The sequence below is a fragment of the Cyprinodon variegatus genome, unplaced genomic scaffold (assembly GCF_000732505.1).
Source record: "Cyprinodon variegatus isolate N-32 unplaced genomic scaffold, C_variegatus-1.0 Scaffold60, whole genome shotgun sequence".
Taxonomy (NCBI): Eukaryota; Metazoa; Chordata; class Actinopteri; order Cyprinodontiformes; family Cyprinodontidae; genus Cyprinodon; species Cyprinodon variegatus.
Window position 1 is genome coordinate 607575 of NW_015150513.1, and position 23455 is coordinate 631029.

At 36.6% G+C, this 23455-nt stretch overlaps 1 protein-coding gene across 1 annotated transcript in view; it reads left to right on the plus strand.

Annotated features, from left to right (window-relative positions):
* The window catches only part of csmd2 (CUB and Sushi multiple domains 2), a 336283-nt gene that overhangs the window by 247484 nt on the left and 65344 nt on the right, over positions 1-23455 (plus strand). The window contains exons 32-41 of the mRNA XM_015371540.1: positions 6706-6801; positions 7241-7444; positions 9175-9299; positions 11360-11456; positions 12258-12362; positions 12531-12649; positions 14852-14921; positions 18140-18256; positions 18442-18651; positions 22077-22265. Of these exons, the coding sequence (XP_015227026.1) occupies positions 6706-6801; positions 7241-7444; positions 9175-9299; positions 11360-11456; positions 12258-12362; positions 12531-12649; positions 14852-14921; positions 18140-18256; positions 18442-18651; positions 22077-22265 (1332 nt within the window). The remainder of the gene's footprint in view (positions 1-6705; positions 6802-7240; positions 7445-9174; positions 9300-11359; positions 11457-12257; positions 12363-12530; positions 12650-14851; positions 14922-18139; positions 18257-18441; positions 18652-22076; positions 22266-23455) is intronic.

Here is a 23455-nt window from a genome sequence, read left to right on the forward strand (position 1 = left end):
AACCTCAAATACCTGGTTTTAGTTAGCAAAGTGACTTACTTCTTACTAGAACCTACATTAAATATGACAAGGATTATATTGAAGTACAGATAACTATTTATGTTGTAAATTTGAGTTGATTTAGCAAACTGCAAAGCAAAAATGTGTGTCCTGTTTAAGGTTTTACCACAGCATACAGCTAATAAAATAAATTATGTGTTCCATTTTAAGGTTCATAACTAGGCAGGCAATTAGACAATTTTTCATGAGAACTGAGATGATAAAGGTTAACAGTTTGAGAGCTAATTATTTGTTTTATTTGTGAAGAAATGATAAATATTCCAGTTGTCAAAATGTGCTACAAACGAAACAGCTGAGAGGTTTAACCTTTGAAGATCTGTTAAGTGAGACAGTTTTCCTGTTTGGTTGAGCTCTCTAGCTTTGGGACTCTACAAAAGCAAAATAAATTCTTTGATTTTAGTTTAACAAAGCCTTAGAAAAGCCAATTTATAGCTCAATAAACAAGATAGTGTAATAACTGAGCTCTTTGTTTGAAAGGTTCACTGTGTTATTTAACAGGACATAGCAGATCTGATCCACTTTATCCAGAAAACAGAAACATCTGCGCGGCACTAGCTGCTGTGTACCTGGCATTTAATCAGGTATAAACCAATGTTGTAACCCCTTTTAAATTTATGTGCTGATACCTAGAGATAAAGTTACACAGATCTTACAAATCCCACTTTATGTCAATATCTATTAAGTGTTATGAGCCGTTTTTTTTTTTTTTTTTTTACTTCTTTTTGTTTTTACTGAATATTGATGTAGTATTTGTCAGGCTGAGTAAATTACAGTAATCAAAACACAAGCCAATTCTCTGTGATTAGTTAACCTTAGAAAGCACTTATTCAGACTAATGCATTCAACAATATGTTAGTTTTTCTTAAATGTCTATGAAAGCCAATCTTTGAGAAGAAAAGGCAATGATTGTGAATTATTTGGGACAAACAGAATAAAAGAAGAAAGGGAAAGAAGAATAAATGAACAATAAAAGGTGGGAATTAGAAAAGGCGACAGCATGTAGGCAAGATTGGATGAAAAGACTGAATAAAGAAATCAAGAAGACTTATCTAAATGCAAATTTTGCAAACTCATTGGGAAAAAAGCAATTTCCACCCTCGTGGTCATCTAACATGGGGGACTGAGGAGTCTATTAAAGTTTGACCAGTTATATTGCCAGTGTGCATTTGCTGTTTCAGTTTCACTGGTAGCATGCTGCTAATTTAATTCAGAACTTTGTTTCTAGAAAATGTAAAATCTGCTTCCTGTAGCTCCCACGGGGCTTCCTTTTTTTTACACCAAAGCTGATAGAGTTGATGCAACAGCTGGAGCCATAATTTCCCGCATTATTCTTTGCAATGACAGTATCTGAATCAACTCCCATTGAATTTTCATAAACGACTTCCAGCCAAAGTCAAATCTGTCCTTGTCAGCCGTACATATGCCAAAGTGGAAAATAATTTAAGGCAAAACTGGTTCGGAGCTGGAAGGTAGCCACAAGTCTAATGAGTTACATGCTGACATGTGTTTGGTGTGTATGTAGGAATACCTACCATGCACAGCAAATTATCAAGCACCATCCCAATGACAACCTTTTGAAAGTGCTTCTTCTAATAAACCAACTAGCACACCTCAGCAGCTCTGTGCAGAAAATGGAGCAGTTCCAATAAGGATACTTGACCAACTCTATGAGCTAGGGACCAAGTGCATTCTATTAAATTTGCAGAAACAAAATGTAAGCAAGACTTATGCACACAAATATAGACTCACTAGTTCACACATATGTGGCCTCTGGGGTTAAGCATGTCTGCCTCCCACTAGAGTGTGACAGCAAGCAGACATAGAGTAATGAGATTCGCTGCAGAGAGCCAGTCAGCAGCTCAAAGAGAAGAAGGCAGAGAGGCGGGGATTTAGATTCCCACACTTCATATCATGTTTGTTGTCATTTAACAATTTCTCCACCACAAGTGCTGGATTTGCTGTGAGTAATTACACTTTGCTATTGAGGAAGAAGCGTCATATCAAGGCGTACAATAAAACCATATTTTCTAACTCTGTTTTTATCAATTGTTAGAACTCTGATATCTGTTTTTAAAAAGTGCCTTGTCAAAGTATTAATGACCCAAGATAGTTTAAACTTCCCCTATTAAGCAGAAAGTACTTTAAAGCTGTGATGTGTAAGAAAAAGTAAAGCCTTATTTCAAAACCTGTTAATGAAGTTTTTTTCACAAAGACCAGTTGTGTGGAATGCACTGCTAAATATGTCCATTCAGATTCTTCAACCTGAGGTCTGGATCTTTGTTTCTACCATTACTTTACCTTTGGCCTCTTGGCTGCTTATCTGGTCAATGCTTCACTGTCTGGCTGGTAGGTTAAGCGAACAGCCATGTTTTGGGGTTAAGTTTTACATCTTTCAGATGACGGCTTGACTAACTCTGTTTTAAATCTCTCTACAGCTTAACTTGACCAGAAAAACTGTTAAATACTGACACCCTAATTTGTTTGTAAATTAGTTTGCAGTTAAACTTTTCTCTTAACTTATTATCATTTTTTAATAATAATTTTCATAATCGTTTTATACTCCCTAATGAAAAGGACTTAAAATCATTGTTTTTATTTTAAAAAATGACTAGATTTTCACAATGTTACAAAACTTTGCAAACTACATTAGCTCATCTAGACTGGTCTATATGAACTCTGCAGATCATTTAATGTTTCATTGTGCAGGGCTACAAGCAGGAGGTAAAAATATATATATATATATAAAAAAAATCACTCTTGATCTTGTTTGCATGGAAGAGAAGTATAGCCAAAGATGTGGTCCCTCCATTCAGGTCTTGAGTTTCTGCCCACATTACTAAATCAGATGCAGATACTTCAGATATAATGTCAACAAATACAAAGAATTTCACCTTACATTAGTTATTGATCTGATTTCACAAAAGCAGGACAGAGTTAGGTGCATGTCACAAAATCTTAGTATCAAGACAACATTTGGCAGTAGGCTTAACTGGAAGTCTGGGTAATACACCAGCAAGGTTTATATTGCAGAGTCAGTCTTAATTGTGTTTTCTTTAGTTCTCAACTAGACAATTAGATAAGATTTAATGAAAAAAATGCAATACAAAAATTAAGAAAACTAAATTATATTTATTTGATGTCTGAAACTTCTGTGCAACTTGACAATACTATCTAATAAAGATTTGCAATATTTTTTATATGAATAGAAGAAGAGAATGCAACTTGGTTTGAGTTCAGCAATTTATTTAAGAAAAAGTGTTTTCATTTTTTTTAAGGTAAAATAGGGAGGTGGTGGCTTAGTGGTTAGAGCATAGAGCCAGGAATCCTTACGTTCTGAGTTTGAGCCGCACAGATTGCCACTTAGGGTCCCTGAGCCAGATTCTTAACCCAAGACCGTTCCTCGGCCGATGCACAGTGGCAGCCAAAAAAAATAAAAATAAAATAATAATAATAACTTGCTTGCAGGAAATTTGTCCTAGTGGGTGTAGCAGTGTGTTTGTGCTTTGAGAAGGTTGCAAGCACCCAGTTCGATCCCGACAGCTGGCACTCTGGGTCCCTGAGCAAGACCCTTAACCCCCGATTGCTTGCCAGCCGCCGCACAGTGGCAGCCCAGTGCTCCCCATGGAGATGGGCTAAGATGCAGAAGTGAATTTCTCCATTATGAGATCAATGATGTTCAGATATTAATTATTAATTAAAATAGTTGAACATTTCACTAATGATTATCTTCTTTTCGCCATTAAATGTATTTTAAAAAATCTAAAATTAAATTAAAGTATCCAATTCGAGACTCAACTTTTTAATTTAGGATACATTTTCTGACATTGCTGAATCTAAGGTTTGTCGAGAAAAAAATAAAAAAATGAAAGAACTTGAATCTACTCCTACTCGTATTCTGCTTCATCTGGGTAAAGGTCGCAGGGGCAACAGTCCCAACAGAGACTCCCAGACTTCCCTCTCCCCAGACACCTCCTCCAGCTCTGCTGGGGGGAAGCCTGTGGCACTCCAAGGTCAGGCAAAAGGCCTAGTCCCTCCAGCATGTCGTAGTTCAGCCCTATCCCCTGTCTCCTCCTGGTTGGACAGCCTGGGGTGTCAAGGTATCCAGGGGGCATCCAGAAAAGATATTTGCGCCACCTTACCAGACTTCTATCGATGTGGAGGAGAAACAACTCTACTCTGAGCTGCTCCCAAATGACCAAGCTCCTCATCCTGCAGAGAAAGCTCATTTTAGTTGCTTGTATTTGGGATCTCATTATTTTTATCGTGATCCAGATTTCATGACCATGGGTTAGGGATATAAACATAGACAGACCAGTAGATCGACAGCTTTGTCTTTTTGTTCAGCTCTCTCTTCATCATGACAGACCTGGGGAAAACTCCTGCTCTGCTTGTACAGAGACCTGATAGACCCATGTATAGGTCTACTGACTAACAGGGCACCATGAGGCACACAGTCAAATACCTTCTCCAGGTCCACAAAACACATGTAGACCAAATGGGCAAAGTCCCAAACACCCTCAATAACCCTGCAGAGAGTGTAGAGCTGGTCCACTGTTGCACAGCCAGGACGAAAATTCACACTTCTCCTCCTGAAGCCGAGGTTTGGCAATTAGTCAGACTCTCCTCTCCAGGACCCTAGCATAGATCCTCCTGAGAGTGTATTTTTGGAACACACCCTCCAGTTCCCCCTTCTTATACAGGGGAACCCCCACTCCGTTCTGCCATTCCAGAAGTACTGCCCGTGAACTCCAAGTTATGTTGATGAGATGCGTCAGCCACAACAGACAAACAAAATTCAGAGCTCTAAGGTACTCGGGGCGGCTCCCATCCACAGCAGAAGCCTTGCCGTTGTGGCGTTTTTGACCACCTTGGTGACTTCAGCCGGGGTAATGCACAAATCCAGCCCTGGGCACCACGTATTTTTTTACACAAAGTATTCCTTCCACTCTCCAAATATATCCTCGTTCAAGGTTGGCAGCTCTCCAATTATACTGAAAACGGTGTTAGCAAAGCACTGCTTCCCCCTCCGGGGGTGCTGGTTTAAAGAATCGCATTGAGGCAGCCAATAATCTTTCCCCATGGCCTCTCCAAACTTCTCCAAGGCCCAGGTTTTTGCCTCTGCTACAAGTGAAATGAGATGCCTGGCCTTACAGTACATGCTTGCTACCTCAGGAGTCCCACAAATCAACCAGGCTTCTTCATCTTGAGCCACACCAGATGTTCCCAGCAGACCCTCACTACTCGTTGGACCTGCCAAGTCTGTACATCCTCTACCACAGTATCCAGCTCACCACCAACATACGACTACAAAGTCTATCATCGACCTCCTGCGTGGGGTGTCCTGGTGCCAAGTGAACTCATGGCTTTTGCCTGAACATAGTTCTCATTATAGATAATCTGTGACTTGCACAGAAGTCCATTAATGAAAAAAATGTAGGGTCAGATCTGGGGGTCTGTTCCTTCCAATCATGTGTATCCAGGTGTCACCCCAGCAGAATGTTTGAATCACCTGGAGGGGTACTATTTCTCAAATGAAATAAACATTTTTATTTGATCCATATAGTTCTTATTAATGAAGTCTATGCTTTTAAAACTATGGAAAAAAAAGACTTTAAGTGCAGCTTTACACAGAGATCAACTTTCTCTTTTGCCTGTACGTTAAGCTAATTGTGGTATTTTCTTCGGTAGTTCCTCATCATCTTTGTTTCATTTTTACACATGATATTTCCTGAAGGTTTTCTAAATGTTGTAACATAAATGTAAAAAAATTGGTTCTGGCTTCCTTAATGCTTTTGTTATTGGTTGTTTTCAACCAGTAAGACCAGCAGTTAAAAACATAGGGCAGTATAAGACATCCTTGCTGTCTTACTGATTTACAGTATAAGAGTCTTCAAAATCGAAGCAAAAGGTTTTTATGATTAAAGTGCTCACTTAAATGTAGTCTTAAAAATCATAAAGATAGACAGGTTACTGTCTCTCCCTCTAGGGAAGGAACAGACAAGCAGATGAGCTGCGAGGCAGTTTTTAATGTCAAAAAGGATGGAAGAGAGCATATAGAGTTAATTGCAGTAAAAGCTTAGCCCATAGCTCTGTCTAGAAGATAAACAGGGGTAAACAGTGAGAAATGGGCCTGACTCTATTATCTATATTTTAAGTTGTTGATGCCAGAATAGCTTCACCATTCAAAGCCACATGCTGGCAGTAAACAGGTAGCATTTCCCTGGGCTGTGTTTCCTTTGACGTATAATGTTGTGGGATTTTGATTCAGAAAGATCTCATAACATCTTGCCAGGTAGGACTGTACCACTGATTACTGATTATTTAGTCCCTATTCTCAAATAAAACATTGCCGAGAAGCCATACATTTCCCTTAGGTTTCAACAGTATCAACCTGCAAATCAGTACATAAAAAAATACATAAATTGGCAGTATTCTCCAAAGATATTAATGTTGTTTTGCAGCGGCGTATGTTGCTTGAAACTGTTTTTCTTCCTCTTTCCTTGCAGAGCTCAGAGTGACTCATGCAGTATATCTACAAGATATACAAACTAATAACTCAATTTTTTTTTTTTTTTACTGTTTGTACCCATTATAAAATGGGTACAAAAAGGTTGCCCTTTTCTAAACACCTGCTTTCCCTCTCAGGTGAATCGTTGCCATTAGCGACCTCCAATCAAATCCTGATTCGCTTTACAGCCAAAGGCCAATCCAGCTCCAGAGGATTCCATCTGGTTTACCAGGGTAAGTGTGGCACTCCGTCATATAGCCTCTCTCCTGTTTTGGGAGACTTGTGAATCTTAACTGAATGAATTAACATCTGTCTTTGTTACTTGAGGGGGGAAAAAAAGAAAAATAGTATGGCTGAGAGGATCTCTATTTTCTTTTATTGTTTTCCTTAAACAATCCTCTGTAGCAGTATTGACATTTACAATGGGTATCTAAAGGCAAAGTCAACACTTGAGGAACTATGGTGAATAAATAATTCAGTCCAACATTTTTTATTCTAAGTAAAATAATGGACTTTTTGTTTTTTTTATATTTTCCTGGGATCCTTGGATCATTCCCCATATTGTTTTATATTAGTGTAAGAATTTTTAAAATGAAATGCCTAGTTTATTGTTCCTTATCTTAACATATTTACTAAAAGCCATGCCATCCCATCTTTCTTTTCTGTTCATAGCTGTGCCGAGGACTAGTGCCACCCAGTGCAGTTCGGTCCCTGAGCCGCGAAACGGACGGCGAATGGGCAACAACTTTGCTGTTGGAGCAGTTGTCCGATTTGAGTGCAGCCCAGGCTACGTACTGGAGGGATCAAGTGCCATCGAATGCTTAACGGTTCCCAATGCACTTGCACAATGGAACAGCTCCATACCAAGCTGCATTGGTAGGAAATCACTACAGCAAACAAGCACATGCGAGGGCAGATCAACCATTCTTACCAGTTAGCAGCCTCTGAATACTTATTGCAGTCTTTTTCTAAGATATTTTTGTTTGCTTTTTAACAAGCCTTATATCTTAAGCAGTGTATTTGGGTATCATCGGATGCCCTTATAGTTCAGACCACATATGTTGACTACAGACAATCAGATTGAGTGATAAAGAGAGATTTAAACAGGAGGCGCACAGGTGCAGGCCACGGGTCAGAAATACACACAGATATAAACAGATGTGTTAACATGGACAGTATTTACAATGATACATGGTCCTCACAAGCAGGACATAAAAAAAGCAGATGTTGCCGCCAGATGTGTAACAAAAAGCCAGAAAGGCTAATCTTATCAATATGAATGACCCCTCAGTAGTAATGACGCTGGTACACTCCACATCACACATGTATGCTGATGAAATTAGGAAATTAGGAATGGTACCTAACATAGTTTGCTCTTTTTTATAACTTTTCTTTATAAGTCTAAATGGGACATTTAAGGGTTCAAAAATTTTATTTAAGTCTTTTTGTAGTAGTTGAAATTTACACATTAAATCCACAAATTTCAATATATTTTATTTATTGGTATTATCCTGTTGGCACATAGGAACCGACAAACAGACCAGTTAAGCATAAGAAATATGTTGTTTCCAAATTCTGGCTTACATTTGTATGAATTTTGTTTTACTATTATATATTGAGACAATAGCCACTGCAATATTCTCCCTTTGAAAAATGACCAAATCAATACTAAAAAAAAATGAAAAAAGTCCATCTGTGAAGCACTTTTCTCTTTTAGGCCTTAGAGATTTTTTGGCAAATATTAATAAACTCTGTAATAAGGAGTTAGCAAAAATTTAAGTAAATAAAGTTATGGGGTCAGGCTTAGGTTATATAAAATATCCCCAAGATTGTACCCAGCATTCCTCTATCAGCAGAAAATAGAGTGTAGCTCAACCATGAAAGCTGAAGACAACTCTCCCACCATGAAACGTGGTGGCAGCATGATAACATCATTCTGTGTTGATGCTATTCTTGAGCTTGGACAGGAACGGTGGATTGAGCCAAATGCATGGCAGTCCTTAGAGAAAACTGTCAAAGACTCAAAGATAAAGTAGAGAAGTCCCCCCTTAAGCTTTAAAACAAGAGTATGGTGCTAAACTTATAACCAGAGATACAACAATGTTTAATTCAAAACATATCCATGTGTTTAAATGACTGTCCAGAATTCAATTGATTTTGAAATATCCAACAAAATACAAAAAAATGCTTTTTATATGCTCTCCACCCAATTAAGACAGAGCCTGAGCATTTTTCCAACTAAGAGGTTAAATTTTCAGTGTCTTGAAGTGCAAAATTGCTCCTGATATAACCCTAAACATGTCATATAGTGTATACTGCATATAATGCATCGCCTCCATTAAGTGACAGACTATAATTATTCTTCTAAGTATACACTTCCTTTTGCTCTGTATGCAAATACTATATTTGGTCAATTAGACACACCTACTTATACTTGCAATTTTAGTGCTACTGATACTATTATGCAGGAGGCCAAAGCACACAGGGTTTTAGCATAGTGGTGGTTTAATGGATCTAGAACAGAAACATTAACTTACAAACCAGCATGTTATTTCAATAAACAGTGTTTACATTACTGCTGTGTTTTTCATCCTTTCTGTCCACAGTTCCGTGCGGCGGAAATCTAACCCTTCGAACTGGCACCATCCTCTCTCCTGGATACCCTGAACCTTACCTCAACAGCCTTAACTGTGTGTGGAAAATTACTGTCCCTGAAGGATCAGGGATCCAGGTTTGTTTTTTGGGTTATTTTCTTTGTATTTTCACACCTCTCTAAAGTCATTGGATTCTGATACAAGGATAAAATGTGATGATTTCTAACAGCACAGTATAAATGACAATAAATCAGAAATCTGCATTTATCTACACTTCCTGTACGTAAAAGAGATAACCTTCACACGTAATAGAGATTATCATCATCTTTAATAATACAAGGATGTACATTTTTGCCTCCTACTTTTCTATAGAATATTTATTTTTTGAGGATTGATCTTTTTTTCCCCCTTAGTTCTCACAATGCCTGTCAAAAGTAAGAGGAGTTAGAAGTTATTAATACATATGAAGACATTTCAGAAAAAAACAGTATAAGCCTTTAATTGGATTTGTGGTTTGGTTTTCCGAAACCTTAATAATGAAGCTTTATGCCGTCAACTATTTCATTTTCTCTGGGAACAGCACAGTAATAACAAAGGAACCTTGTTCAAACTCAAAAAGTAATTCTAAAAATTAATTTGCCCGAAACCTGAGATTCCACAACTTTAAAATTATTTTCTATTTCAATGCTTCTTTAATTACATCACCTTTCTTATTTCGGTCAGTTTGCAAGTAGTGCCTGATGGGAACCTGCTGGAACTTGGGCTAGGTCCCAGCGGACGTGCCTGGAGGAAGGTTTTTTAGCCTATGTTTCAGCCTTTGTATTTAATGACCTCAGCGCTGTCCCCAAGCTATTAGCTCTCCCTTCTTAGCTCACTGTCCTTGCAGGTCAAATACACGACAGGCCACAGGTCCATTTAGCATGCTTCTTTCCACACAAACTCTACTAGTGATTGGATTTTAAATGAATGAAAATTTAGAAAAGGTGAGCTACTTTATCTACAGTTTAGCAAATTAAATAGTCAATAAAAACATGATGAACTAAAAGTTGAACTTATAGGTTTATTCTATTTCTTAAAACACAGGCTCCCTCTCCTTGGCTGCTCTTTTTACTTTACTTGCTTTGGGCTCTATCGCCACTGCTCTTTTCTACCATTTACCAGAAACGCATTAGATTGGAGTGTCTCGATCCGAAAGAGAACTTAGAGGAGCGAGGTGCCTTGTTGGCACATTTGCTGCGGCCCCCTAATGAAAGATCAATCTCTGATCTGCCTCGTCTCCCCAGAAACCCAGTTCTCCAGAGCCCCTGCAGCCCCTTTAATTGGCTCATATCCGATCTATAACCATCACAGGCAGCTGAGAAGGCAGAGGAATGGGCGTGTGAGAGGAACTGAAAGGGAGGCTTGGAGAAAGTGGAAAAATGAGGGATGACAGAGAATACTGCATGAGCGTATATATATTTTAAACCAACGTCTAAGGGTACATTTGCAGTAGCTGACACAGCGTGGCTGATTTCAAACATTCATTTTCATCTGTTGCTCATGCAGTTCCACAGATTTTAAGGTGGGCATGAAATTTGGTCAGAATTAGTTAAATATAAGTTTAAATGCCTCATTTGGGTAACCACTGGGAGCCACAAGACTGCAGTTTCCTCTTAGTATTTTTTTATTAAAGTCAAGACAGTTTCCAGTAAAGTTATGCTCACTTTAACTTTATTGGAAAAACCTATTATGAACTTTATGTAGCTGTCAGTGGTACTAATCTAGTACCTACACCATAAACACAGCTCATCTACATGGTTCTTGGAAACTAATAGAGCATCGAGAGTAATTATAGCTCATTCTTTGTACTTTTACTCTACTTCTTAGATAGGTATATATGTTTTAGGAGACCTTTTCTTCCTTTTAAGCACATGTACTTAGAGATTCTGTTGAGTTCTACTCTAGTAAGGGATTTATAGTACTCATTTCTTGTTCAGAGAATATGTCATCTATGTAGGAGTGGTTTATATAATGCATATCTGGCAATTTAAGTTCAGAAAATGTTCCAGCCAAATTCCCTTATATGGTTTAGAATAAATTATTTCAATCTAATTTATCTGAACCTGTAGTTCTTAAACAGCTACTTGTTTTTCTTACTAAGAAATTTTATATGACAAACTTTTTTATTGTTAAACTAGTATTTACTTTGTTTTCATAGATCCAAGTGATCAGCTTTGTCACTGAGCAGAACTGGGACTCACTGGAGGTCTTTGATGGAGGCGACAACACTGACACACTGCTTGGCAGCTTCTCGGGTAAATATAATTCTATTTCTAATTCATGCAAGAGGCAATATATACTGTAGTGTCCCAGTCAGATTTCATAAAGTAGAAGTAAACAGCCAGCTGCATTTATGAAACATAGGAAGAGCTTTTTTGATTTCAGGGGATCTCGAGAGTCTTTCCTAATTCTTAAACGTGCGGCTTACTCTGCCAAAAAGTGGCCTTTCTGCAAGAATTATGCTTCTAGATGGATGACAAAATTGAATCAATAAATTTGTCTAAATTAAAGAAGAGACAATTTTTTTACACATATTAAAATCTAGAGGGTTGAAGTAACATTAATTTGCTCCAACTGCTTCTTAAAATACTATTAATCATCTCACTCAGTCTCCGTGTATACATTGGAATATCTCTATTGAGTCTCGATCAAAATACAATATACGGTAATTAAATCCCTTATTTACATACATATTTTTAGAGCACTATACAAAGGTTGCAAAAAAGGTATATTAAAATAACTAAAGTTAAATATAAAAAAAATAATTATGATAAAACATGATAAGGTTGTCTTTGTCTGTTTACTGTATAATGCAAGTAAAATATATACAATTTTGTAATCTAAAAATGTAAAAGAGTAAGAGGTATAAATACAAGACTCTCTGTATTCTATATGGTATTTGTTATGCATTTACATAAAAAAAACTCTAAATGAAAGTGAACACGTGTAAAAAGTTCTATCTTTTTAGTTATTTGCCTTTGCCACGTGCAGTTAACCATGGATGACATAGAGAGGAAATGTTACCGCTAAACTGTTTTATTAATCTTCTCTTTTAGGAACAACAGTGCCAGCACTCCTCAACAGCACCTCGAACCAACTCTACCTTCACTTCTTCTCAGATATTAGTGTGTCTGCTGCTGGATTCAGGCTGGAATACAAAAGTGAGTTAAAACACTCGACCATTTAGCTGAAATCAAACATGAGTATGTATTGTAGAATACCAGCAGGTCTTTCACAAAAAAATGCATAAATGCTAGCATTGTTTCCTCTAAAACCTCATATGTTAATCATATTTCATTTTCTTTCTGTATTTTCCTTGGTCTCATCAGCGGTGTCTCTGACCAGCTGCCCAGAACCTGTAGTTCCCATGAATGGTATCAAGATTGGGGAGCGTCTTCAGATGAATAATGTGGTTTCTTTTCACTGTGAACCTGGATATACTCTACAGGTAACACCTGCTGCTTTCAAACAGACTTCAGTCACAAATTACCTTAGAAACTACATTGCTGCTTTTGTGGTAGGTTCGGTATCATCCTTCTCAGCTTTGCTTTTCAGTTTTCCATGAAACTGCACTGATGTACAAGAATGTACAAGAGATGCAGGAAATGATCTGTCATGTCTTGCCAAGGTTTATTACATTTTTGTTCCTTTTTATTTATCCTTTTGTTCAATTTTAATGAAAGGTACTTTAATGATTATACATAGAATCCTGGTTAAAATCATCAATACATTCTAAGGTTTGTTGTCTTAGAACCAAGGAAAGATTATCTTTTTAGATCCTTAAATGAAGTGAACTAACTCCATAAAAGAATGAGAGGGTGTCATAATTACCACTTTTAATGAACTAAGTGGATAAAAACATATTTTTTTTGTCTTTTTTTTGTGCATTCTGGTTCGTTTTAGGCACAACTCATTGATGGGGGGCTTCAACAATGATCCCTGAATCTAGGACAAACGACAAGCCCTAATATTGACTTTATGGACTTTTTCTCAGCAAAAAACAGTCAAAAACATCATGAGCTCATTTAATTTGACTCAAAAAAAAAAAAAAAAATGTGTCCCTCCATAATTTAGCAAAATATGTCAGATTAATATGAGAGACCAACCTATGAATCTTAGCTGTTTCAGAAAATATATTTGACATAAAATATCTACCAGATGTAAAGGCTTGCTGTAGAACCCTTAGCTGATTCGACACAGTAAGAAATAAAAGTAAGCTGATTTCTGTTTTATGTGTAAAATATCTTTACTTATGAAGTGAAGTTGATATTTCACAAACTCATTTCAAGTTAGTTAGTTAGTTAGTTAGTTAGTTAGTTAGTTAGTTAGTTAGTTAGTAAGCAAGCATCGCTTTAGTTGTGTGTGATTTTTAAATCTTTATTTGAAAAAGGATCTGATTTTTCAATATTTACTTGTGTATACCCAGGTTTTAACAGTGTCTGAATTGATATGTTTTACTAAAATAGAATTGTGTTTATCCTCTTCACTTTGGTTTCAAGGCAAGATTCAATAATACATCACTATTTGCAGCAAGCAAACAGAAACATACAAAGGGAGTTTTTGCAATAAAGTAGCAGAGAAGAAGGTTGTACTAATTGTTGCCTTCACATAGGAAGAACTGCTGTGCACAAGCACTTAAACAGTCATTTTAATAAAAAAGGTAGAAAAACACAGCCAATATTGAAAACCAAGGTAACTTATATCTTAACTAAACTAAACTGAATAATTTATCTGAATAAAAGATTAATAAATAAATAAATATTCCCAACATCAGAGCCAAGTTTTACACTTTTCCATTTGCTTCATTATTAAGGAATAGATTCATTTAGTTTGTTTTTTGTGTTTTTTTTTTAACCACCAGCTCTGTTAGAGATAATATTGGTTGACTAACCGGATGGTGAGTTCTGTGCAGGATGCACAGTATGAGAAGAATGTTGTTCCTTTGTACCAAATATGTTCATGTTTCAAAAATCATCTCTCAATGGTTGAGGTTTTATTAGCTGCACATCCCCAGCAACCCCGTGTTATATCTGGTGCTGAGAAACATGCTTACTTTTCTTTTCTGCTTTGAAGAGCTCACTTTCTTTCACTTCAATCATCATAGATTAGAAAGTCTTGGATGAATAGATTTCCTTGCCTTTGATTATAAACAGGTGAGTCTGATCTTAGTTATGGCAGAAGCTATAAATAGCTGAGATTAAGGTATTAAACCTCAAGCTCAAATTCCTCTGAAGATATTAGGACCTCTTCCAGCAGTAGACTCTGTGGAAAGAGATGTGAGAAAAAGTATATTAAACAGTTCAAAGACTTGACACCAAAATCCATATGAGGTCTCAACCTTTTGTTTTATTATAACGAGAACTTCTACATAGTGTGAGTAAACAAATATAATCAAAAAGGTGAGCTGAGTTCAGATCTTCTAAAGACAGAATATAGAGACAATTCTGTAATTTTCCCTACATGATAATCCCATCGTAAAGCCACAATAATAAATGACACCGGATAAATTTGGTCATGTATCTATCATAGATGGTCATCCGGAGACAGTTTCTGGGCTTACGCAATAACAGCAACAGATATGTTACCATAGTGCAGTTTATTTCTTTCTTTATATTTTGTCTCCATCTTTTAACTTGAGTTATCTTTGCAGGGAAATTCTCACATTACCTGTATGCCTGGAACTGTCAGACGATGGAACTATCCTCCTCCTCTCTGCATTGGTAAAACCCGTTCTCATTTATTTAATGTTTTCACCTAAGTACCACCTTTTTTTGTTTCATAAAGTAAATGTTACATGGCATTGACATGGCTTTACATTGTACAACCCAATTTTGTACATATGTTTACTATACAGTGGATTGCTAAAATAGTTAGACTCCTTCATCTTGGCAGCTGCTAGTGTGGGGTACCTATCGAACGGGGGGATTTATTAAAATAGGAATTGGGGATTCAACCTTTCTGATTCTAGGTGCTATGGATGGGGGGGGGGGGGGGGGGGGGGGGGGGGGGGGGGGGGGGGGGTAGAGTTTTATTAGGTTTACAAATACAAGTATGAATTCAAAATATTTGTCTACGCATATGAGCACCCACTGACACACCTACAGTATGCACCAACATGAGATCACTCCAAAAGATTAAAGATCCTGCAAACACTAAAGTAAAGCTGGATATAATGAAGATATTACACAGTAAGTACACCATAAAGACATATCCTTTCTGTAGAAAAACCTGTCCCAGCACATGTAGGCAACCATCTGCATGGTGGGAGGAGACAGGACATGTTCAAAGAAAAGAAGAAAATTGGGACTCAATTCCAAGTCACAGGGTTCAGTCCCACAATGCTGCCCTTAAGAGGCCCGCCCCACTGGGAAACATGCAAGTGAAAGACTCCTGCTGTGGGGATATATTTTCTAAAATCGAAACAGGAAAGTCTATCAAAGTGTTTGCCAAGATGGATGGAATTGAATATTGAGCACTCCTGGAAGAAAAATACCTAAGACCGGCAGAGATATTACACTGTGTGTGAGGCAATAGCAGTAAATATACATTTAGGACTGCACAGGAACTTTTTGGATCAAAATACTGATGGTGTCAATGGAAGCCTCCCTTCTGTCTTTGACACTTCATCTTGAACAATGCGGTAATCAAATGCCTACAGGTTCTATGTACCATCAAATCTACTTACATTTAAGTGCTTATTTTTTAATTTTTTATTTTTTACATTTGATTATGTGTTTCATTATTATCCAATGTAAGTCGCATATTTAAAGCTGACTTAAACAGTGGATTTGGATATCAACTTATTGCATGTCACAATCCTCTGATAAACACCAACCTCTTCTTTTTCCTTTCCAAAATAAACCAAAAAATATATATATATTACAACTGGTTTGTTTCTTTTTGCATTTGTAGCTTTAAATGAATGTTTAACCTTGAAAACTAAGTGAATTCAAAGAAAGAAACTGTATAAGGTTTCAACTCTCATTTGTAAAGAGTTTCTGCCTGTGAAATAGCCTTGACAAATGAGCTGCGCTTTTTGGAACAACCTACTATTGCCTAATTAGTTCCATCTCAACACTGTGATTGGATGAAACGGGAGGAAGATTCATCGTGTTTACAGGCATCAGCAGTTTTCTGATTACAACTGGTTTCTACAGGACAGTGTTTAACCCCTCGCTTATTCACTTTCTTTTTTCATTAGTACAACTCCCCATTTTCCCCGTTTTGTCTTTATCCACCGACTTTATACCAGTGTATAATTTTGTATTTACCTCTTACTCTGTTTTTCTTTTTTCATACTTTCCCAGCAGCATGTTCCATGTCCTTATTTACTAAGTTTAATGTTTTACTGTTATTTACACTTTTCCTTTATTCATTAATAAATGTACTTTTCAATTTGGGGTCAGGATATTAGAACTGAAGCTAATGATTCTGAAAAGTTTTTCATTGTTTCAAGTCTTTTACAGATGTTATTTAAAAACTCAAGTCATTTATGAAGGTGTGATTCTGTTTTAACTAAAGATAAACATCTATTTTGTGTAAATAAAAATCCTTTTTTATTTACTTTGGTTTTATGCATCTATACTCCACTCGCTTACATATAATCTCCTCCTTACAGTGAAGTTCCCAAGGTATTTAGGGGATTACTACGGTGTTTTGGTGTGTTCACGCCTAATACTTTTTCAGGATCAATGAAATGTCACTTTGGACACATGTGAACATAAAACCAAGACAGACACAGCTGTAGGAGCATTCCTGCTTTTTCTTGTTTTTTCTTTGAGGGTCTCTTGTGTAGACTGATGCAATTAAAATAGCTTTATTTTGGCTTTATTTTCATTATTGAGTGGGGAAAAAGATTTTAACTTGTTCTTAAGATAAAATAACCTCACAAAACAGTCATAAGTCAGTTAATCAAAATTATTCTCTTATTCTGTTGTTTAACCGCAGACCCCTGTATACAGGTGGGAGATAGTGCTGTGAATTTTATGATTTCCCACTGCCATTTATAGCACCTAAACATAAATATGAAGCATTTTTTTAGGTTTTTGGTAAAAACTGTGAGTATCATGGCATAAACCTGAATATTCTTCACCATCAGTTCTTTAAGTAAATGTAGCTAATAATTAGCACTAAGGATCAAAGCAGTCTCATTTCACTTATACATAAAAATACCTTAAACACACACACACACACACAAACATATATATATATATATATATTTTATTAATTTTTTTTTGTGGTTTTATGCTGACCTCTCTGAAGGAGGAGAGATCACGGCTCGGATGCTGTGTCTGTCTCCCTCCTAGGCAGCTACTGGATAAGCTTCTCTCATTGATCTACTCTTCGGACAACCTCCACGCTTTTAACACTCAAAGTGTGCTGCTCCAAATGCTCAAAACGCATTACAAGACCTCTTGAGGCACATCCACTCTAGACTTTGCATGTAAACCGGTCGCCCCAGGCTTTCAAAAACTAGTTTGTACTAAATGTAGCTTAAGTTCCTGTATCTTTAGGACTATTTTACCTCTGTAAACTTTTTCATCCATTCGTTTAATGTTACCCAGTATCCTTGTAGTTTCTTGATATACTGGAGAATGGTGGCGAGTGAGGACTCCCTTATGTTTCTGAGAAACTGCAGTGTCCATTTAGACAATAGTGTTACATGAATGGTCCTCCCAGGCTTGGATTCCCTAGTTTTATTTATGTACCTGTTGTTACCATAACCTAATCTCAGTTGAAAGGGAAAGACAAGGATAACATGTTGCATTTGTTTTAAAGTGTTTTATCTGAATCTTTATTTTTTTCCCACTGTGCCTTGGTTTTGAAAAAGCTTGGTGTGGTTACTTACGTTTTATTTTGTACTATTTAATGTCTGTCTGTCTGTCTGTCTGTCTGTACATTTATTTAGTAAAAGCTAATTAAATGCTTTTTCTGCTAGCACAATGTGGTGGAATCCATGAGGAGATGGAGGGAATGATTCTCAGTCCTGGTTTCCCTGGTAACTACCCTAGCAACAGTGACTGCACCTGGAGAATATACCTGCCTGTTGGTTACGGTAGGCATCATTACAGCCTTGCAGGAGATATTAAACTAACTATTCTGCAACTAATAGTAGACATTTCTTAATGTGGTTTACTACAAATTTACATTCAAACTCATGTGCAGGATTACTGGGTTTTAATTTCTAATTCACATTATTTTTATTATTTCCCACTTTTGTTTCAACTCTATATGTCCCAGGAGCCCACATACAGTTCCTTAACTTCTCAACGGAGGCCAACCACGATTTCTTAGAGATACGAAATGGTCCCCTTGATACCAGTGCTGTGATTGGTCGATATAGTGGCCAGGATATCCCATCATCTCTTCTCACTACCTCCCACGAGACCACAGTTTATTTCCACAGTGATCACTCGCAGAACAAACCAGGTTTCAGATTTGAATACCAAGGTAAGATCACAAATGTGAAGAAATGTATGTAATCACTGCCTAGAAAATGACTGTTTAAGGGAGTTACACTAACCCTTAATATAAGACGTTTATCAATCACCAACTGTTAAACCCGAAATAGTCATAAAGTTTATATTGATATAGAGGAATCCACTTAGATTTATAAAGTCTTAATACCCTTTAAACCTTTGTAGATTTTGTGATGAACAAACTCCATCTAGTCTTTCATTTAGAGTATATGTGATAGACTGGCACACAAAGTAGTGTATTATTAGAGTAAAGGAAAAAATTATGCTTAATTTCTAAATAATTATGCAAATAAATATATGCAAAGTCTGACCGGCACTTTTAATGTGTTCTCGTTTTTATATTTTGTTGTGCAAGTGACCTTTATTCATTACTGTCTTGACGTAGTGAAGATGAACTGTTTTGAGAGCTACAGCCAATAGCCGAAATGAATATAGTGGTATATATATGTATTTTTACCAACCTTTTCCAGATCAGATGGAGAGCGCCTGTGAGCAGCAGGTTTCAAGTCTTTTTTGGTAGACCAGTAAATGTTAAATGTGTCATGCTCACACAAGTACTTGCATGTATTTAAAACATTCTGTTGTCCTGCTGGAAGGTAGACACCTAGTCCGTCACAACATTTTTTTCTGCAGGGTTCAGATTACCTGATTAACACAATCATAAAGGGTTTAGGTGTGTGTTGGTTTTTGTCACATATTTCAGCCTTGTTTATATCTTCTACATGTTGATTGTGCTTTTAAAATAACTGTCAAACAAGACTTTCTTCAGCAATGGCTATGGATTTGCCAATAATCTTTACTACATTTAAGGCTCCATTTATGGAGCAGACTTTTAGTATATGTCCTGTCAGCAAAATCACCGATCTGATCTGTGGATGGCTGCAGCTCATCCAGGGTTGTGATGGGCCTCTTGGCTTCTTTTTAGAGTAATACTTTTCTGGGCCAACCTATACGTTTAAATGAATGTATGCTGGGGTATAACACTGCTTTTGTTCAGAGCATGAGGTATTTTTTTAACATTATAACCTGAACTGGACTCATTTGAGTGAGGGACTCCCAACACCAATAGGTTTAATACTTTCAGTGATTTTTTTTTATTTATAATGTTTTTTGACATGTTTTTAGGTAGTGTAACATTATTGGTAAATTATTCTTCACACTGACTCTAAAAAAAGAGAAAGGCTAATTGTCTATTTTTTTTAGTATCTAAAGTAAGAACAGTTGAACCTGTGAACAGCAGTATCACGGTTTGTGAATTAATGGCTCTCACTTCATATCTTCATTAGGTAAATTACCCTTATCTAAATTTGAAACAGGCAACCAAAGTTTATATTTTAGTGATTCAACAAGCGTGCCAACAACTGCAAAGGTAGTATTGTTCATTTGCATAATTATGGACAAATTAGCATATAAATCAAGCTTTGTATTTGCAAAATCCCCCTTTCTGCAGTATTTGCATGAGTTATCTTCCATAAAGGGAAACTGCAATCCATAGAAATCAAATCCTTTAGTCATTTTTATATCCCTTCCATCAAGGCTCACTGCCTGCTCTACTCATGTATCCTAAAGGGGAAAAAGTGAATTATTTACTCTCAGTACCTCTAGTAACTGCATCATACTCCAGCAGCACATTGCAAACGTGCCTCTAGTGGTTTTTCCCTTCAAACTGAATGAGTGGGAGGTGAAGGAAGACAGACTGGAACAACAGTGATATTTGGATGGGGAATAAGAGAACAGGCAATTTTTAATACATGAATTAAAGAAGCTTTCTAATCTGCTCATTAGATATGTACTGGCATTTATAGTCCCATCTTAACTGATTGTTGCAAAAGGAGTTAATTTTTATTTTTGCTGTACTATGATTGATGAAAACATTTTAGCTTACAGTAGTAGCCATTCAAAATTTCACTTTCTGTGATGGGCCCTTGGTAGGTCCCCTACAATTCCTTTTTAAACATCAATCTTTGTACTAAAACATTCTTTCTTTCATGATTTGTGGACATTAAGATCTAAAGAGAAGCGTAATTTCCTGGTCAGATCCTGTAATTCAGTGAAAAGGGAAGTCAGCAAAAAAGGGAAGTCAGCAAAAAAGTCAGTAAAAATGCAAGACAGGGTACCTCCAGTGGCTGGAAGTTGGAGGGGATTTCGCTGGGAGTTGGAGGGAAGTAGGCGTCCAATTCAGCTGGCGTTTGACTGGGAAGGGCCCTGTTGAATGGCTGCTGCTGTAACAACGTGAGAAAAGCTTCAAGAGGGTACAAATCATGATATTAAAACTAGTGCCTGGTAGGGGATTTTATTCCCATTATAGTGTCCTGTTAGTGTACAAGTAGACTAAAAAAAACAAAGAACACCATGTTGAGGTTTTAATCTTAGGTTTGTATTTGGGGGCTGTGTGTTTTTGGTTAAAACTGTTAAAAGACGAGGGAAACATCTGTGCAATAAAAGCCATCTTAGAAAAATCTAGAATCAAGGGTCATTGCAGAGACACTGGTCTATGGGTTGCAGGATATTTTTGATTTCTTGGAGGAAAAAACATTGCTTTCTCTAGTTTATGAGTCCAACTATTATATTCCCCAGAATTTGGAAATTGTGAGAAAAATAATTAAAATAGGGATAAAAAAAATAAGGTATGGTGTTTAATTTTTTTTGTTTAAGTAAGCATGGAAACAAATAAGTATGTATGAAAATATCACATAAAAGATAACAAATTGAGTGGCAGAAAATAGCAATTTACAAAACTCCTACAGTTAAATTGAAAATGTGTTTGCTAAACAGATCTCAAACCGTTTGCATAAGACCCAAATAACAAAAACCTCACCAGAAGATGCAGCATTTTTAGATAATTAAATTTGAGGACCAGATTTGGATGTGTTTAAAGTAAACCAAGACACAGCTGTAGTCAAACGTTGTTTCTCTTGCTGATACTTCAGAGATCAGCTTCTACAAAAGATGAAAATATTCTAATGGGAATTATCTTCTTATGACTTCAAACACAGAATCCTTTTCTTTTAATTTGGTAGTGGTTGTGTTAAGGTTTACTTTTAAATAGCTTCTAATAGGCAGGTTTATTCATCATCTTGTTTGATTTTACTCACAGTGCAACAAATAGAGTGGATTTAGTAGTATGTCCAACAGTTTAATGGGAAATGCAATTCAGTGGCTAGGTTAATATTATGCAATTCAGCAAAGCACTACTAATATGACTGGAAAAATTACAGAGAGGTTATTCAAGGGCAAATGTAGAAAGTTGTAAACTGACACTACTTGGGTTGTGCAGTTTTTAATTTATAAAGACTCCTTTCAGTGTTTTGTTTTGTATAAAAGTAGCCATGGGTTATTGGATAATTAAATTGGGATATAAATAAATAATAGAATTTGCCTTTGATTTTCCTTCAGCGTATGAGCTACAGGAATGCCCAGATCCAGAACCGTTCCGTTATGGAGTAGTGGTTGGTGCAGGCTATAACGTGGGCCAGTCCATTTCCTTTGAGTGCTTGCCTGGTTACCAACTGATGGGAGATTCCATCCTGACCTGTGAACATGGCACAACCCGCAACTGGGACCATCCATTTCCTCGCTGTGAAGGTAGGTCACAACACCTTCCCTTCAATACCACACTAACATTGAAATATGTTGTATTTATAAGAATATTGGTAAAATAATTCCAGACATGCATGAATGCAAGACTAAACTCATTACATGATAACTTCCTGTTAGGAACTTATAGACCTTTTACATCATTATTGTAAAATGCAGCCATGAAGATAATGATTATCTATTATGAATAATGTAATTAAAGTGAGTTATTATCCCTCATTAATGAGGCAAAGTAGTCTTTAATGAAAATCAATGCTGCGCTAAAGAGGAGTGGAGACAAATAAAAGATGAATAAAAGAGGGCCTCAATTGAAAAGGAAAAGTAATGGGAGTTCTTTCTTTTGCCGTGTCCTTGACACACATTCTCACGCTCCAGCTGTCGATTATTCAATAAGGCAGGCAAAATTACAGAGGGAGGTGATGGCCGTGACAGTGAAATTCTGAATAGGGGAGCACGGAGATAAATGGAGGAGAGGGAAGAAGCAACCTGCAAGAAAGCACGGGAGATAATTTATTTTTGAAGTTGTTTTCTTGTTTCAGGATTTTTTTTTTTTCATCAAATTTTTCATTTTTCATGGATTTGTTTTTGTACGCGAACACAGAGTTTATTTTATTTTATTTTAGTTTTTTTTATTTTACGATAATACATTTACAGTCTAGGCACTTACAGAATGTGGATTACTTTGTTTCTTTTATGAGTCCCACTTGACCCTATGCAGTAAAACTGGATCTTTAGTCTCTGGCATTGCTGTATTATCATAGATTTCCTTTAAGGGGACACAAGTGCATTGATTTAGCCATCTGAGCTGCACTAACCTGCTTGTTCTTGCATTATTATTATACCATGTTGTATGTGCGGAGTTGACCTTTCACTCCTAAACTCCTCCTTTCTCACCACCTGTTTTTCTGCTCATTCATTTTAAAATTATAGCATAAAAGATTGTGGGTGAAAATTCAACAACATGAATGGATATTACTAGTTTAAAACATTACAATTTAGCTTTTTGTTCTTTGTCAGTAACTAGAAAGGTAGAAAGAAGTTGGAAGATAATGATTAAAGAAAATGAGCAGGCATATTGCATCATATCATTCCATATTTAATTAGTTATAAATTTATTCCCCCAAAAAAGTTACCTTAAAACATTTCTGCCTTCAGTATTCGTTTTATACTTTACCAGA